Here is a 20,158-nt window from a genome sequence, read left to right as displayed (position 1 = left end):
AAGATAATATTCTTTAAAGTATAAACAACAAACTGATACTATTTTTTTTTGTTATCGACTTTTCCTAATTATTTTAATTAATAAAATGAAAATAATTTAATCTTTGTATTTTACTATTCACGATAAAACAAAATAGAATTACAATTTTTGTGATAATATAATGCAAAAATATAATAAATATACAAATTACAGACTAACAATATTTTTTATATTGGAAAAAAATGTATTAAAAATTTAAAGAAATTAGTATTCGTTTATCTAGGTTATGACATATGGTATTATAGAAATATACTACCAGGTGGAGTAGTTAGTATTAAAAATAAAAAAAAATAACGAGATATTCGTCATGAAAAAAAAAAAATTTCTTTCGCTGTATAGCACATCACCGCATGTGGAAAAATGGATATTGCAAGAACTGGTGGAATTTTACTGCCAAAGGACGGCTTTGCTTTATCCAATATTCTGAATATTACGCGAATACAGCAGTATTTTTAAATCTCTGAAATACTCAACTGGTAGAAATTTAATTAAAATAATATCTACAATGTAAAACGAATCTCCGACAGCCAAATAATTTATTTCAATTAACAGATGTATAAGGAAAAACAACTGTGTAAGTAAAGAGAAATTAATTATATTTATGTGTTTATTTATACCTCACTGCATAAAAAATCAAAAATGACATGAAAAAAATAATTTTCAGATTTTTTTGGTTACTAAAAGTATGACTTGAAAGTTGACAGATGAATAACCAAAAATTGTGAAACTAACAGAAGCGGATATTTTTTAATTAAAAATTGCACAAAAATTTGTATTCATATATTTTTATAATTTGTAAAGTGTGAAGAAAAGTCTGGAAATTTTGAGATATTTTTGGAATGTATTGGGTATTATGTAAATGAAAATTCGTATGTAAATATTAAGTAATAAAATATTATAAAGCAGAAGAATTTATACACATAAGATGAAACTAGAAATCTAGTTTAATAGTTAAAAACATAGAATGACTATTCTCATATGTTTTCTGTATGGTTAGTAGAAAGAAAAATATATAATATTAAAAAAGTAAGTAGAAATTTCTTAAGTTCATAATAAACAAAATAAACACTCCTTATTTCCTTTCAAAATTTTATTAACTCGCTGTTCAACTTCAAAAAATTGTTAAATAATGTAAAACAATAATTTGTATATTCACATGCGTTTTTGAAGGTTAACTAAAGTATGAACTTCAATCCTTAATATTATATATGTCATCTTCAATAAACATAACTTTCTTACTTATGATCCAAAGTATTAAACTGAAGTATTATATTAAAATCCTATTTTATATCATGAAGCTCTTTTATGACATTTCTTATTCTCCCTCTTACTGTTCAATTATAACGTATATTACTTCTGATATTATACAACGTATAACGAACGTCGGTTTGTTCTGTTCAGAGCTTTACAGGGTTGTAAGGCCCATTTAAGGCCCATGTGACAATGTTACTGGGATACGGTCTTCTCTAAACTAATATAGCTAGGTCTGGTTAGAGTTGAACTAAAAAGTTCTGATTTGTGACAGTCTCTGACTGAGACTACCTCTGAATTGATCATCGTCGGACGTCTTTCGGTGATGGCGGATGATTAAACAAATTGGGTCCTTATGCCCATCGTCTCAAAGGTGATTTATTGATCCTTGCTAAATTTCACCAGGTGACAACGAGTGTCTACGAGTCATGGAGCGCTGGCAATAAGGATATAAAACAGTCCGCACTTAAATTGGGACGTGTGGTCCTAGAACTGCAACAGCGTCCTAGGCCTGCTAGGTTAGGACTTCTCCTTACTCATTTAAAAACAAAAGCTGTGTAGTCTTCGTGCCTTTCTATACATAGCCATACATACACGCGTTCTAGTATAAGATATTGATGTATAATATACTTAGATGTATATAATTCTAAAGCAATAAGTTTAAGTAGTTTAAGTGTAATTCTTAGATCACGAGTGCTTCATGTTGAAGCCATGGATCTCATAGTATAAGTTTTCATTTGTAACCCTTTTGTACGTTTTGGTTTCTTGTATGTATACCTTTGTATCTATTGTTGGGTACATTAGACGTATGTTAAAATAGAAAATAAGGGGGCCTGCTAGGTAACCTTGCTGATGAGACCACTAGCAGGCCCAGGTCGAAACGCATCCCTTCCTTTTTCACCCCTTCCAGGACTATCTCAACACTGAGAAGAACACAGTCAAGTCTCCTTATAACGCGTTTTTCGTACAACAACATGCCAACAATTCTGATCAAATTGAAGACGGTTTCATAAGAGTGTTTGAGAATAAAACATTTGTTTCAGAAATAAATATAAATAAGAAGAAATATATGTACCAGTAATTATACATAAAACAGAATAAGAGAACTTATAATAGGAAAGATTTTAATAAGGGCTTTGACAGGCCCTAAAAGATAATTATATAAAACAAAATACTAAGCCGTTTAATTTTAACATGCTAAAATTAAATTATGATGCATCACTAATATGTATCAAATTAAGTTTTCTGTTAGAAACAATATTTTTAATTTATAATTTTATTATATGAACTATATATTATATTTGATAAACCTAAATTCAAATATGCAAAAATCTGCATATTCGTTGCCATGTCTATCATAAAATTTTATTTATTAACTTGATTAACTTATCAATCACAACTTGCTACTTGGAGAATGCAGTTCTTGTCCAACTGACTAACTGATTTCAGTAACCTCACAAATACTTGGCACTGAGACTACACGTAGCTATGACATTGTCGACAAGTGTTTTCAATTGTACAAGCTCAATAAGCAACTTCTATAATATAGTATCACTCCAACAGTGTAATCCCAATATGTTTCTATAGTATCTTCACAACTGCACTTCTCTAAGATTTTTAATAATGCCAATTGAACAGAACAATTCTGTAATATCACCAATAGTATAAGCCCAATAACGTACTCCTGCAGTGGCTTCAAGAGTGTACTTCTATAGTATAAACCCAATATGGCACTTCGGTAATATCTCCAATAGTGAAAGCTCAATACTGGACTCTCGCAGTCTCTTCAAGAACACACCTCTATCCTCAGCATAGATCCAACAGTGTATCGCTATGTATACTCTCTTCAATGGCATAACTCCAGAAGTTTACTCCTAAAAAGATAGCAAAATCCAATCATCGTGCAATACCATCAGGAAAGAGTATAAACCAAATCAAAAAGTTTCACAAGATTCCTATGAAATCCCGCCAAAATCCGTTGCATGTGGTCTGTTTATGCCTGGATACTTCAGTCCGGTCGTCGACCAGCGTTCCTCAGAAACTGCGACATTTTTCCTGGTGGAAGAGCACTTGGTGAGATTACATCTTGTTCTGAGACGTGCAGGGGTAACCTTTCGGGATTCCGGGAACACGAAGACGACGTCAGTGGAAATTATGCGAGACGAACGAGAGGGAAACGCGAGAAAGAGCCTTTAATCTGTTTAAGTAGAGCAGTAACCAGGAAGAATCTTTCGTTCCACGAGGTGCTCGTCGCACCGACACCGTGTCAGGTGTAATTGCTCGGCGGTAATTACGCGGTTGTTAATTGCTCCGCGAGAGGAAGACGAGTGGCTGGCTGCAGGCATCGGGGTCGAAATATCTTCAGTGATTACAAGCTGCCGGTCCTGGGAAGTTTAATTAGCTCATTCTTAAGCTTCGATCCTGATGAAATTAAAAGCTCTTCCTGCAATTCGTACGAAACGATTTGATATGTGTATAAGTGATGGGATTGGGAGAGAAATTGATTTAACTTTCTCCAATCATTTCTTCTTTCCTAGGAGCTATTTCACAGGAAATATTTTGTCTCACAGAGGAACTTTGTTATAGATAATTTTTCCAAGTTTGGAAGCTATTTTTAATGCCTAAAAAGCACAACTGAATTTTTGAACGCAATTTTTTGTATAAAATATTCCTACAAACTGGGAAAAGAAGAATATCAATACATTCTCTGAATTAATTTAAAGTGACGAAATTGCCTAACATTTCTTAGGTAATAAAGAAATTATTTCTTAAGATTTAAAGATTACTCTAATTTTAGAATTAAGAGTACTCTAATTCTAAACACTTAAAGATTGGGTGTGTTTGATTAATAATTAGAGAGATCAAAATTCATTCATATTTTCAAAATACATTAAAAGTAATGAAAAATGGCAATTTTTGGTAGTAGTATCATATTAACTATTAATTATTAAGATGTGTTTATATGATACTTTTGTTATCAGTCAACAGGTAAATTTTTATTTATTTATGGTAATACTTCCTGATTGTTTATATAGTTCATACAATTTTCATTAATATTATTTCAATAATCTAAGGTTTTAAAACATGTAATATTTTCTAATAAATAATATTGTAATTTTATAATATGCTTATTTAATTCTTTTTAACTTTAATTGTGTTTAGTATTAATAACAAAAAGTCTACTGACTAATGAGATGTATTTAAGGATTTCATGGTATATTAAGTAGATATATATTTAATATAATAATTACTTGAGTAATGTGTTCAATAAACATTCGTAAAATAATTACCTGAATTTCTTTTCAAAAATTATTAAAAATTCTGCATAATATATAACATTATTATTATTTCTTTCAGGGTAAATACTCAATCCTTTAAGAGAGTAAGAATATTTTATGTTTATAAAATATTTAAAAATATACTTCAATTTGTACAAGAAATTTAGATGAAGATAAAAATAAAAAAACAAATGTATATCTCTTGAATTACACTATTGCTTGTTCTTATTGTGATTATAATATTTACAACAAAATTCTTTGCATAATTATACATCTGATGCTATTGAGGTTCAAATAGTATTAATCAATCATATATCAACATAATACATATGATGAAATATAATAAAATTTATTTTTAAAAGATATTAAAAAATTTTACTTTTTACTCAATCCACCATATTTTCCAATGTAAGAAATGTAAGTTAAACAACTTACACGGGTATTTAAGCAATGGTTACCTATTGTATCTTTCATCACAGTGTTGGGGAAACTTTAGAAAATTCAGCAGCCATTGTTAAGAACTTGCAGCTGAATTTACACTGAGAGAGTCATTCGTTTTAGTTTCAAGACTGTATTTTCTTAAAGAATGGTGGCTGTTTGGGATTTATCAGTTGACTTTTCTGCAAAAGTTCTCCAGCTATACTTTCCCAATAGCAATTGATGTTTTGTAAGCCCACATGCTTCAATAGTCCGGAGAAGGGACTTAGAATTTATGAGTCGGTTTCCTTACACAAAGGGACCCTGTGCAACAGAGAACTGCTAGGTAACTAGAAAACAGTACCTATATATTTGTTATTGGATCGTTTATGTCCTCACCTCGCGCTTAAGGGCACCTACCAAGGATATCTTGAGAAAAGTGGTATAAGGCTTTGAACATAATACTATATTTAACTTGAGGTGGTGTATTTGCATGGATTGACTTACTAGACTTACTAGACATTATGAATTGGACATAATGCATAATAAGACATCATTATCCTTTTTGATATTATCTATTGTTATAATGTATTCCTATTATTGGATACATATGATTACTGGTAAGATATATAATTACGTATAATTATTATAATTAGTTGTATATAAAATTAGTATATAGTTAACAAAATTAATATGTATATAATTGTATAAGTATATTTTTTATATCTTCTAGTTAAAAGGACAAATTTAATGACCTAGAATAAGGCAACTTTCCAGTGATCTTAAATCCCAAAATAAATGGAAAATTCTTGAATATAAGACAGTATAAAAAAGGGGGTGGGGGGCACATAAAAAACTCAAGGTAATCTTGATATCTCAAAAATATGGAATATAAAAAATATCCATCTGATATATCACGTCGTGTGTAAAAAATTGCATTTGAAACATTTCTTTATGTAGACGATAGATAATGAATTATTTCAGATTTAAGAAAAAAAATAAATAAAAAAGAGGTATAAAAAGGTAAAAGGGTACAAAAAAATAAAAGATAAAAAAAAGAATAAAATATTAATCTTGTGCTTAGGAATATAACCATTTGAAATTTATAATTCTAAGAACTTTGGTTAATTGACCCTGAGTAGTATTAATAAAAAAAAATTGTGAAAATCTATAAAGATTTTCATATAACAGTGTATAGCTAGATTTGTAATACTAACTGCAACGTGAATTTACTTACAAGTGCACGTAACCCACCTGTACGCTGCATTCAAGTTGCATTACATGTCTAGCACGTCTATATACGTAGCTTTCTCTTGTTTTATAGAAGCCCGTGCTACGCTGTGACATTTTGCATCTGACTGTTGTCACGCGTTTTAACGTTTCTGGTACGATTGGAATATAGCTACACGCGGTTGAAAATCCGATATATACTTTCTACTTCAGCAGTACATTAAGCGGTACCAAAAAATATAAACGAGCGAGTGCACTTTCAATAACAGCCTGTGGACTCGCTGCGAGTGAATATTCATCGTCACGAACCTTTTATGTATCGATAAGATATTCGCGAGTATCATAACAGTGAGATAGGTAATAATCGAGGCCGTGTTGCATCTGACAATTTGTTTTTTAGCCCGTTCTAACATGTCTGCAATGATTATTCGTTGTAATTATAAACCAAACATAACCATAAAACACTTAGTTTCTCAAGCAGTACGTTTCTCTTCTACAAACATTTAACAAAATTACGCGACTAGGAATCATATTTAGATTGGGCCTTTGATTATAATGGAAAATCGTTTGAATAGATCCAGGATAGCGTATATCTCGAACAGAAACAAATCTAAATATGCGCGAATAGACATATACTGTAATCAAATCCTAATGCACTTACAATATTTACATGTATTTACGACACGCGAAATTACGCGGGATATATCCTGCTGCGCACGCATCGTGCTGCGCAGCAGCGTTCTGCGCCGTTCTAGCACGACGAGGTAGCGTAGTGGGGGAGCTACGTCGCGAAGTTTAACGCAGACATGTGCTTGGTCTACACGATGGTTTATTCTTACCTTAATAGCCTGACTTCCCTGGTGCTGCTGCAGCTTGTACCCGAGGATGTGACACTGTTGATACTCTTGCTACGTCGGCTCTTCAACGAATCACCGAGGTTATACACCCCATTCGCTGTTATAGAAAACGATCTGAGTCTGTAATATTCCACGCCATTCTCTTCTCCTTCGTCGGCCCCGCCAGCGCCGCTACGTTTCGTTTCAGCGAGCATCGGCTGTAACGGACAGAAACGATTCTGTTAATTGATATGGACTTCCCTTCGGAACTCTTTGCATTTTGATACTTCGCAATCTGATTTGTAATTCATAAGAAATCGATGGACTGCATTAATGGAGAAAATAACCGACAATTGAAGCTACGAAATAATGAATAAGTAATGACGTATTGTAAATTTATATGGGAAAACGATTATTGTCCCGTCGGTGAGTTGATTTATACGAACTGATTTTTCTTACGATTGTGAAGATGTATATACATTTACAAATACTTTTTGCAGGTAATTTGAATATTGGAATGTCCACGGATATTCCATACAGAGTATTATAACCACAATCAGCTTTTGTAAATTACGTTTAAAGATGATGTTGTAGATATGTATATGTATATACCTTGCACTTAAGAAACAGAAAACATAAGCTACACATCTTTACAACGAACTTGTATTATAAGTAAAACAGGTATTAATATCACTATTCTTCTAAAATAGTAAGAATGATAAATTATAAGTGACGTGATGACAAATTTATAAGATTATTATTTTTAAAATGTAGTAAACGGAGAAGAGGAAAAAGTTCTTTAAAGTGCCAGGAACTTACCCAATTTAAATTAACCCACACTTTAATTATTAAGACTAGAATTAATTAAGCATACAATTTTATTATAAAAATTGTCTGGTAAATGAATATTGAATAATTATGGGTGAATTAATAAACAATAATTGTCTCTGTGTTTAATATGTAGAATAATGGATTTGGTTTAAAGATGAAGATATTTGTAAGACTGCTGATTTGTTCGCGAAAAAGGTTGTTAAAATGTTCTTTAATTTTACGTCAAGAAAAGAAGGGACATTTATCTGTCTACTATGGTAGATGTTGAGACCTTTCTCTTAGTATGAAATGCTCGATAAATTCCGAATTTCATGGCCAACGATAACTGTATCGTAGACACATTGAAATTTCAAGAGCATCTCCCAAGGGAAGACAAGTTTATGACGACGTTATTCTACGAATCGGTAGTTAACGTCGTCTGGGGAATAATTTGGAATTTCTGTACAGAATAAGCTGATATATCGTTGTCATTGAAACAACTATTATTACGTTATTTTTCTATCATGGAATTTTATTTATAAAATTTATGGAATTCATCGATGATCATTGTTAGTAGCATAATAGGTTAGGTTAGGTTATATGTGATTTTTGTTCTCAAAATAAATTAATATCAGCTTTTCTAAGAAAGAATTTCGTATTTATATAACTAATAAATTATTTTATTATTTAAAATTTCCAATATATTTCTTTTTAGGTATTTAATAATATTTTTTACCAATATTAATGATGTAGAAATAAATTGAGGAATATCTTCGAAGCTTATCTTTCAAATTAAAAATTTTTTTCATATTTGATTAGCTTTTTCTTCTTCATTTTATCTTCGCTTATTGCTCAAAGCGAGACTTGAACGATAATCATCGAAGGCCTCAAGCTCGACTATCACGCGAGCCCAGTTACATAACCAAATATTTGTGAATTCGTTCGAAAGACCGACATTATCTGGCCGCCTGTGCAAATCGCGAGGAGTGCTGATAGCGTCCGCAGTTTTAAATGTTTGCGTACAGTATGTCACCGTGATAGCTTCCACGTGCGTCGTGGCCGCGTCGAATTTTCAACCAGAAGATCCCTGTACCGATCGGTTCGTTCGTTCGCAAAAAGAGTAAAAGAGGAAAAATTTGATCCCGAACGAAGTTGTTTTCGAGCAAATGTCGATTGCCACTCGGTCAGGAGTCAGTTTTCCGCGTGTAAGTTTCGAACTACGTGGAATTTCGATGGGAACGAGTGAAAGCAACGTGATTACTTAGTCGCAGCTGCGTTGGAAACTGTGATCATAGCTTTGTAATCGAGGTGCAAGAATTTCTTGAATTTCATCCGAAATCGTGGAATCATTTAAAGAGAATTCGAGTTTCGTAGAATGTTTCATTTTCCGGAGTAGTGTTGTGTAATTTTTACAGTAAGTAAAATATATCTCTATTCGCGAACAAATATTGGAATATTATACATCAAATCGTAAAATTTTTAAAATAAAATTTCGATAATTATAGTTTGGTCAAAAATTTGTCGATGAGTTAGGTTAAATATATTTAGGTATATTTTATTTACAACGAAAAATCATTTATACCTTCGTGTTCATTTTTCGAATAGAGTACTATAATTTTCATGGAAAATAAAATATATCTCTTTTCGAGAATAAATATTTAAATATACACGAAATATACAAATTTTTATAATAATAATTTCGATAATTGTAGTTTGGTCAAAAATTTGCCGATGAGTTAGGTTAAATATATTTAGGTATATTTTATTTACAACGAAGAATCATTTTACCTTCGTGTTCATTTTTCGGATAGAGTACTATAATTTTCACGAAAAATAAAATATATCTCTATTCGAGAATAAATATTTAAATATACACGAAATAGACAAATTTTTATAATAAAAATTTCGATAATTGTAGTTTGCTTAAAAATTTGTCCAGATAAAATATTTGCTATATTTCGATATATTTTATTAACAATAAATTCATTTATACCTTTATTAATACTAAACTCACCATGGCTTAAATGACCATTTTTAATCTTTTGACTTAAAATTCTCCATTCCATGTTATCGCTTTATTCACTTGACAACTTGTTTTGTCACTTACTATACAGGTAGTAAATTTTCCAATACTTCCTCGTACTCCATTTCTTTTAGATCCTTCTTTCCTTGCAACACCCATCAGTCCACCTGACAAGCCATGATAAATTTATCATTAAAAACCTGTCTTCTTATCGTTACTTCATGCAACAAACCTCGTGAAAACATCTAATATTCCGCTTTCATTATCGACATTTTTCCCAAGCGAAATGTAAATCAGCTGCTGGAAAACACGACAGCCTAGTCGTTCCTACCTGCAATCTTACGTAAGAATAGATAATTTTGCTGCAAGGGAAGCCTTCACCTCGACGACTAACCATCGCCAATTCCTAGTAACCATTGGATCCTATAGGAAATCCATTTGTCCAACTTTTGCCTCTAACTTTCACGCGGAAAACCCCAGTATAATGCACGGTTCTCTCACGAGCAACGTCCCGTACGGTTTAACGTGCATCAGACTCGATCAAAGTCTTCGGTTCATCGTCACCGGTAACATCCTTTGCTCCTATGGTTCATTTTTGATCACAGATTTGAGGCTTTCACGGCCTGGTATCACGCGGCTATCAAACTCGAAGCTTTCGAGTGCACGCCCTGTCCTTTTGACGGAAATATACCAACGTTTTACGGACATCGCGGCTAGCTTTATCCCGGATCGAATGACACGCTGCATCGCTTGCAATGTTTGTGAAAATTATTGGGATTTTCCGTTCAAAATTGACGCTCAAAAGAGTCAAAAGGCTAGATTCCTTTTTCAGTGTATCTGTCTTGTCATATAAATTTTTCCTGTCAATAGGGGATCCTGTGGTCATTTATTAATACTAAACGTGCCATGATCGATCAAATGACCGATTGACGAGGAAATAAAATAAGAAAGACTTTAGGAAAGACACTAGGAAATTGAAAAAGAAAAATCGCGAATATAAATGACCAAAAGGTGACGTTAAATGCCAAATTTTTAAATTAAAATTTGAAAAAGATCATTTGAGCTTTGGTAAGTTTAGTGTTAATAGTTTTGTGTGAGTTATTGTTATAGTATAATGGGATGCTGTTAGAGTGGCTTTTATGTATAAAATTATAATAACTCTGCTATTTTGTGCAATAACGATAGTATTCCATAAAGGGGATTATGTTAAACTGGCGTATAATAAATGTTATTTAGTAGCATATTTAGTTGATAAATTATTTTATATTTAACAGTCTAACAGTGTTAACTATCGTAAGATAATATTCTTTAAAGTATAAACAACAAACTGATACTATTTTTTTTTGTTATCGACTTTTCCTAATTATTTTAATTAATAAAATGAAAATAATTTAATCTTTGTATTTTACTATTCACGATAAAACAAAATAGAATTACAATTTTTGTGATAATATAATGCAAAAATATAATAAATATACAAATTACAGACTAACAATATTTTTTATATTGGAAAAAAATGTATTAAAAATTTAAAGAAATTAGTATTCGTTTATCTAGGTTATGACATATGGTATTATAGAAATATACTACCAGGTGGAGTAGTTAGTATTAAAAATAAAAAAAAATAACGAGATATTCGTCATGAAAAAAAAAAAATTTCTTTCGCTGTATAGCACATCACCGCATGTGGAAAAATGGATATTGCAAGAACTGGTGGAATTTTACTGCCAAAGGACGGCTTTGCTTTATCCAATATTCTGAATATTACGCGAATACAGCAGTATTTTTAAATCTCTGAAATACTCAACTGGTAGAAATTTAATTAAAATAATATCTACAATGTAAAACGAATCTCCGACAGCCAAATAATTTATTTCAATTAACAGATGTATAAGGAAAAACAACTGTGTAAGTAAAGAGAAATTAATTATATTTATGTGTTTATTTATACCTCACTGCATAAAAAATCAAAAATGACATGAAAAAAATAATTTTCAGATTTTTTTGGTTACTAAAAGTATGACTTGAAAGTTGACAGATGAATAACCAAAAATTGTGAAACTAACAGAAGCGGATATTTTTTAATTAAAAATTGCACAAAAATTTGTATTCATATATTTTTATAATTTGTAAAGTGTGAAGAAAAGTCTGGAAATTTTGAGATATTTTTGGAATGTATTGGGTATTATGTAAATGAAAATTCGTATGTAAATATTAAGTAATAAAATATTATAAAGCAGAAGAATTTATACACATAAGATGAAACTAGAAATCTAGTTTAATGGTTAAAAACATAGAATGACTATTCTCATATGTTTTCTGTATGGTTAGTAGAAAGAAAAATATATAATATTAAAAAAGTAAGTAGAAATTTCTTAAGTTCATAATAAACAAAATAAACACTCCTTATTTCCTTTCAAAATTTTATTAACTCGCTGTTCAACTTCAAAAAATTGTTAAATAATGTAAAACAATAATTTGTATATTCACATGCGTTTTTGAAGGTTAACTAAAGTATGAACTTCAATCCTTAATATTATATATGTCATCTTCAATAAACATAACTTTCTTACTTATGATCCAAAGTATTAAACTGAAGTATTATATTAAAATCCTATTTTATATCATGAAGCTCTTTTATGACATTTCTTATTCTCCCTCTTACTGTTCAATTATAACGTATATTACTTCTGATATTATACAACGTATAACGAACGTCGGTTTGTTTCGCTTGAATTAAGCGATCGATACGTGAAATCACTTCGTGGCACTGTAATTTGATTGGAAAATTCTATTTCTGCGTGTGGATTGAGTTAATAACTTCATTTTCACGCTTTGCCCATGAAATCGTTTTCTTATTTCGAATTGGTTAATTTCGCAACACGTGTGCTGTATCCGTCGCGCGACGAAAGCACGGTGTCGTATTTCAAATAAAGGCCACCGAAAGTGGTAGCGCTTCGAGCAGATTCCCGATGAATTTTTGCATACATCCCTCTTCATTCGAGCGCGCATATCGATCTTATCGACGGATAACAAAATGTCAATTTTTTCGCTCGGTTCTCGAGATTTTCCTTGCTCGATGATTCTTGATATAATGTGTCACAGATTGAAGTTGAATGAAATTATTTTATATATTGATTTTGGAGAGGAAATTATATGTCGAGATACGTTTGAGCCTTTGGATTAATTGACGCGTGATTTAGGTTAGGTTAAGCTGGCAGATAACTGAAATCAATTTTTGAGATTTTGGAGAATTACGTAAGTAAATAATTTTTTAATTGAGCTGTGATCTTGATATAGGATTAATGTGAGATATTATAATAAGGTATTACTGTGGGAAGTATTTTTGTATTATGTTTAACATTCAATTGTAGACTAATAAAATTCTAAATTTAAATAAGTGCATAGCAATTAAATAGAATTCTATTAAATATGTATGGTATTTTGATGACTTGTACAGTTTCGACAGATAAAATGATTTTGAAATAAACTCTAATTAATGGCAACTTTTTGATTTAAAATTACAATTAATAATTGAAATTGAAATTGCTGTTCTATATTTTTTTATAGGAATTATTAGTAAAAGTGACTAAAATATATCTATTTACTTAAAATGAAAAGTCATCACATAATTAATATTTGTCTTTTATTTCTAGTAATTATAATAATAGTAATAATATAGTAATAGTATCTATTGTTAATAATAATGTTTTATTAATAGTACTTAAGCTTTCAACAACTAATGATTAATTAAATTAATTAGTCATAAATCATTATTAATGAGTAATTTATAATTTTTTAAAGATTTTTCACTTTCCAAGACAAACTGCTTCTTAACATTTAATAATCATTTAATAGTTAATTATGTAGAGTAATTTATTTATTTAACACATTATTACCGATTCATTTGCAATCCAAAAGACTGCAAGTAATACTATTTTTCAAAAATTTAAGTTATTCATAGATGATCTCCAGTCAATGTAAAACTCGACCTCAATTAAAACAATGGCTCAAATGTCGTTGATCCTATAAAGAATGAGCGAAGGCAGATCTAGGCAGAAAGATTAGGGTCAAAGTGAATCCTCATGTATAGATGTGCCCATTGCGAAAATTAAGGAGAATTGTTGTAAACCGTCAACTCGCGACATAGACTGACTTCTAGTAATATTTTGCATTGTAAGATTTTGCATCAAATGCATCTTTAATTTTTGTAAATTTTATCTTCGTTAAAATAGTGGTAAGAATTGTAATTACTTGTAATAATATTGAAATAAATGTTTCGAATTGCACGTCACAAATACAAATTTCTTTTTTAACTTAAAAAAAGAAAAAAGAAGGAATTTTTAAAATAGATATAATACATTTATGTAAGTATATATAAATTATATCAATTACATATATAGTATTGTATTTAGATAAAATTAAAAAATAAAAGTATATTTAACATAGTATTATTATAATGTTAAATACATTTACTTAAATAAAATATATTTGTAGATATTTAAAAAATTATATATTCATATTCATTTAAAGAATATGAAATAAAACTGTATGACATCTGCAGGCTTCTCAGTTATGTATTACTACTGTGACTTTAATAGAATATCAATTCAAATTCTATTGAAAAATTGACACATGATTTGTAGGTTATGTTGCATAATCGCATTTCTCATTGCAAAGATATTTCATTTCCAATTATTTGACATTTCCGAGAGTTACTTGATTAATTGATTAACAAATTATTGACTGAAGAGGGTATATTATCTCCATTTTCATATTTCAATATTTTATTTATATAGATAATAATTAAAAGAAATTTATAATATGTATTAACTTTAAATATAATTTACTTGTTATGATTTAACTAATATTCATTTAAATAATATGTATGAATAATTGTTATGATATATTCCCATACTGTATGCAAATATTTAGGAGATACTACATTTGTATACAATTATTGATTTATTCATGTATTCATTCAGATATTCTATATTCAGAAGATATAATCTTTGTATAGAATTGTTATAGCATGTTCATTGAACGCGTATTTTAGGTAAATGACATAATTTCACTTAATATGTTTACAAAAAGAAAACAAAAATGTTGGAAATTTATAGGTTTAATAAATTTCTACTTTATCAATAATGATAGTTCTCTTATTAAAACATTATTTTTCAAACTGTCAAAGAAAAAATGTTGATATTCTTGAAAAATCTACTAACATAACCTTAATACAACTATTCTTTATCATTATCAGATATACACTTTAGAATCATTCTTTGTCATTTTTTCCTAACTTTCATAGTAATGAAAATAACTAATACAAATATTCAATTTAAATAAATCACCCTGTATATATAGTTCCATTTAACAACACAATATCACTAACCCCAAAATTGTAATACTGTAATATTATTATTTTAATATTTGTAATATTTCCTATATTAAAACAGTTTATTTTTCTATAACATTTTCTTATATCATTAATGTTTCCCTAACAGGTATACATACATAAGTATACCTCAATACGTATTCTTAAAAAAGAATGCACAAAATCACATGCACATGTGTCCCTCTAGATTAATATTCTCCTGACACGCATTATAAAAATCCATCGCGACACTTACGTCACTTCGCGGCAGAAGCAATTTACCTAACACGAATCTGTCGTTGAATCTTTCGCGGATTTTGCTCGCTGCACGACGGATCCCTTTTTATCGATCGAGCGGTCGATCCATTTAAGCCGTTGCCGTTCGAACTTTCTTAAGAAACACGCGTCGAGCACGACCTACGAAGAAATAAGCACAAAGAGACTCGGACATCGCAACACCGCCGATCTCGTTTCAACAACACTCCGCTATTTCCACTCTCTCGTATTTGTTCGTTCTACCCTTGTCGGATTCATAGAATTCACAATCGAGAACATTTCACGTGGGTTGGACGAAAAATCCGTCGGACGGTGAAAGAGTTGTTAGGTCGGGTTACGTCGATTCGATCCGCGGAGAGCGTGGCTCTTCTCGACGTTTCCAAGAATCGCTCTTGACGGATTTCAACGTAATCCTTGTGTTCCCGGACAGCTTGCCATTTTTCCACGGGATTTTCTTTATCATCTATATAGTTAACCAGACAAATCCGTTGGAACTGTGGGACCGCGTGCAGACCCGTTACGTCAGATCACAACTCTATCACAGATGGCTCTGCTTAATCAACGAAGTTGAGAGTTTAGACAATAGGTGTAGTGCTGCGTGGCCTTTTCGTTTGGGCGATTCTGCGTGTGTTTTTGAATGACTAAAAGAGTTAATCCTTTTTCGATGTTAACTTAAATGGGAAAACTGTGTTTCATACATTTTTTCTGGTTAATTTTTTAGCAAGGAATCGTATATTCAAGTGTGCAATACTTTTCCTCATAGTTTGTGTATATTATTATAGGACAGTAATGTTTCTATTTTATTTTTGTATTATTTAATTATATCTAGAATATTTTCCTAAAAATGTGCACATTTCTTAACAATAATTTGGGTGAAAAAGATTATATCTTACATTTTCTCTCCTATTTTTTTTTGTATAAGCAATCATCTGCCATATTATTATAAAAAAATTATTTTTCTTTACTGTATTCTTATAATTTTATTTATAGTATTATTTACAGAACTTATAGTATTGTATATAGTATATATAGTATTATTTATATACCTTTATAGTATTGATGTTTGATTTACATGGAACACACTATATTAATTTTATATTAGCAAATTATACAAATTAATAATATATATATGCACCAAATACAGTTATTTATTTTTGTAAAATATTTTATATTAATAATGGTGAATATTATTTTCAGATAATCCAATTTATTTATATAAAGACATAAGATCATAGTAATTTCTATTATTAAATATACTAACACTTAGGTGTTGATTAGCAGAATTTAAACATTTTACCGATAATTTCTAAAACAACTGGCTGGTTGGGAAGTTTATTGCGTGGCTAATTGAGTATGCGATTAACAGGAGTATTTAGAGTGCATTTAATCGATGATAGAATAATCGATTTTGAAGCTGTAATTATTATTAGGCTATTAAGCAGATTCAATCAAGCGTGTGAAATTTTCGGGAAAATTTTGAAAACGACTACATGTTTATATTAACATAATAAAATTTAATTATTAAAATTTTTGTTTTTCCCAAAGTCTATTTATAATTTATTTATGACAAAGATAAAACTATAACGAGATAAAATAATGAATTATCTCAACTAATTTATTTTAATTTTGCTACTAACATATAAATAGTAAAAATAAATTAAAATTTCCAAAATTACTTGATATTTAAAAATACATCATTTTTTGAATGAACTAAAATAATATTATTACTATTACTATATTACTATTACTATATTACTATTACTATATTACTGTAACTATAATTATTACTATAACTGACCTACTTATTTCTTCACTGATATATTACAAAATAACTTTTTATGATCAATTATTTCCCAAAAACTAAATGTTTTATAAGATAATTAAATTCAATTAATTATAATTTATTACAATTTTCATTAAATTTGAATCAGTTTATTATAGTAACATTAACAAAATTTTTACATTATAGTATGTAGTGTAATATTGCAATAATTAATTTATATTATTTTTCCATAATTGTATTAATAATATTGAACTATAGTACCATAAACACTGCCTATATATTCACTTCCATTGATCTAGTTGGAACAATAGCTATCTAGATAACAAAACGTTTACATGAGAGGTTGATTGCACAATAGAATGTTCAGATAATAGGTCTTGGATAACTGAGGCTGTGAGGTCTACAAGATATGATCAATCCGCTGTCACCTCACGACCTTGAATACTGCCCAATACACACTGCCCTAAGTGCACAAAGGACCATTGAATCCATTAGGTCTGATAGTCACCTGATAGATCTGAAGTGACTCAAAGTGACTTACTGTAGCTTCTAATCAAGATTCCTGACAACGAGTAAGTCCACATTAGGTCACCTGACTTAGGGTGTCTGAACAAATAACTGGATTAAGTCTCCTAACCTAGTTCATGCCAAGACCAATCAAGTTTATAAGATTGACTATGTCAGAATAGCTAAATGAAGACTTCCAATTTCAGTCTGTGGGATTGAATGAACCAAATTGTAAGAATTTATAGCGACCAACGTTCACATTCTCATCACTAGATGAGAAACGGAGATTTGATGTCTCTCGCAAGTCCTCAGTGAACCCTCAATACCCATAAATACAAGTTCCTATCCTACCTAAGTATTCCACATCTAAAACAGCACCTGTTAGAAAACCTTAATGACGAGTCCACTAGCAGGCCCAGGACGAAACGCTGCATCCCCTCCTTGCGTCCTTCCACCCTACTAAGTACTTACCATAGCAAGACGGCCATTAGGAAATACCAACTGGTAGCACCGTAGCAACCACAAGACAAACATTAATAACCCCCATGGGGTGTGGACCACCACAAATTAATTATCTGAACTTGACTTGTCTCTGCTCTAAAAACCTACTTTCCTGCTTTAGAAATGAGAATAATCCTGGTCGTGAGACCCTCCAAGACTCATGATTGGTCTTTATTGGCTCCCAAGGTGTCTCGAAAACAACCAAGCAGGCACAGTTCCAAGGTTAGAAAAAAAATTCCTACAAGAAACTTCACTGTTAACTTCCAAGTGAGTGGTTCTCAAACTTTTTCAAAGTTACGGACCATTTTGGATTTTAGATTACAAAAAAAAAAAGATTCGTGAGGTACTAGAATTCCTAATCTATAAATTTAACAGAAAGAAAAGCATGCACAAATCTTTTATTAAAAGTCACATTTCGTGGTTGTATATTTTAAGAACTGATTGTAGTGTTCTGTCAAGTGATTTACAAGTTCTTATGACCGATCAAGAAATTTACGATCCCTTGTTTGAAAGCTTTGATGTTTGCACATTTGTATTATGTCAAATGCAGAAATACCTTCTTCCCTAAGATGGCTCCTTGCCAGAAGATATAAAACAATAGCTTCCTACGCCAATGTTATTCACTAATACCCTATTCCTCTCAATTTTCCTCGTAAATGTGATTAATTTAGTTAACTATACATAATATTATAGAGATATTAATAACCTACAATTTGTTATTCTGAAAATTCGGTAAAACCATTGTATAAATAAATCTATAAATATCCCTAACCTTTCTCTTTTCAAAACAAATATTTCTATTTCTAAGATTTTCCCATTATGTTATGTAACGTGTTAGACTCGTTAATAGAATTTAAAAATATTTTTCCAAGACTCTTTAACAACGATATAGAAATATTATATATAAATTAATATATAATTAATTTATTTCACTTTATCATTTAAAAATTTATGGATTTTTAGAATTTTTCCCAGTGGAGATTAACAGTCGTCTTTTCATTGCAATGGATTGACAACGAGAACACGTCTGAATAGATTTCAGTAGTTAGAATCTAACCGATCTGAAGTCGCGTGATTTGACCAGTATGAACAGGGCTAAGTTGCGAGTCGTTGCCGCGCTAGACGCTACTCGCGATGCCTCTCGCGGCGCGTTAATCGTGAGAAACGTCAGTGGCACTGCTATCGCCTAGTTCTTGTCAAAAGGAACAAAAAAAGAAAATTCGGTAGCTGGGACATTCTTCCAATCCCTCGGCAAGTAACCCATCATTTCAACGAAGGTTAAAGACGGCGATGGTGGCACACCACAGTGTGGATCGCCGCGATCATCGTCCAGTCCAGTTACGTTGACGTCTCGGTCTGGTAAATGTCCCTTAACCCCTCCACAAGAAAATTCCACGCCGGAGATTTTGCAAAGAAGGAAACGAATACTTAAGTCGATCAAAAATTATTTACTCCTCGTCTTGCTATGAAGCATTATAGCTACAGTAGTGCCCAATTTAGCGTCCGTAGTGTGGAGCGGGGAGATGACTTCCTGGAATTCAGTTGGTGGAAAGAGAAGGGATGGATGTGGTCCCACTCCTAGGAATTGGTGGGGATAGCTATGGCCGCCAAAGTGGGCGGAGCTTCGGACGCTAGAGCGAACAGTATCTGTAGTGTATAGCCCTTTAATGAACTGGACGATCTGATTTGTGAATCATAGAAACAGAAATTGTAAATTTTACTTTGCACCAATGAACTTCTTTTTAGTCGCTAGGAAAAGTGTGATTGATTATACTGATATGAATTTTTCGAATCGGGTAGTATATTTTTAGTGTCCTTGTATGATTTAGTATT

At 30.8% G+C, this 20,158-nt stretch overlaps 1 protein-coding gene across 1 annotated transcript in view; it reads right to left on the bottom strand.

The window, feature by feature from the left end:
- The window catches only part of LOC108549578 (uncharacterized), a 153,255-nt gene that overhangs the window by 74,414 nt on the left and 58,683 nt on the right, over positions 1-20,158 (bottom strand). The window contains exon 4 of the mRNA XM_017903044.1: positions 7,055-7,269. Coding sequence (XP_017758533.1) covers positions 7,055-7,269 — 215 coding nt within the window. The remainder of the gene's footprint in view (positions 1-7,054; positions 7,270-20,158) is intronic.

The sequence above is a fragment of the Eufriesea mexicana genome, unplaced genomic scaffold, assembly GCF_001483705.2.
Source record: "Eufriesea mexicana isolate 0111107269 unplaced genomic scaffold, ASM148370v2 scaffold474474812, whole genome shotgun sequence".
Classification (NCBI taxonomy): Eukaryota; Metazoa; Arthropoda; class Insecta; order Hymenoptera; family Apidae; genus Eufriesea; species Eufriesea mexicana.
This window is presented reverse-complemented; position numbering and strand designations above follow the sequence as displayed.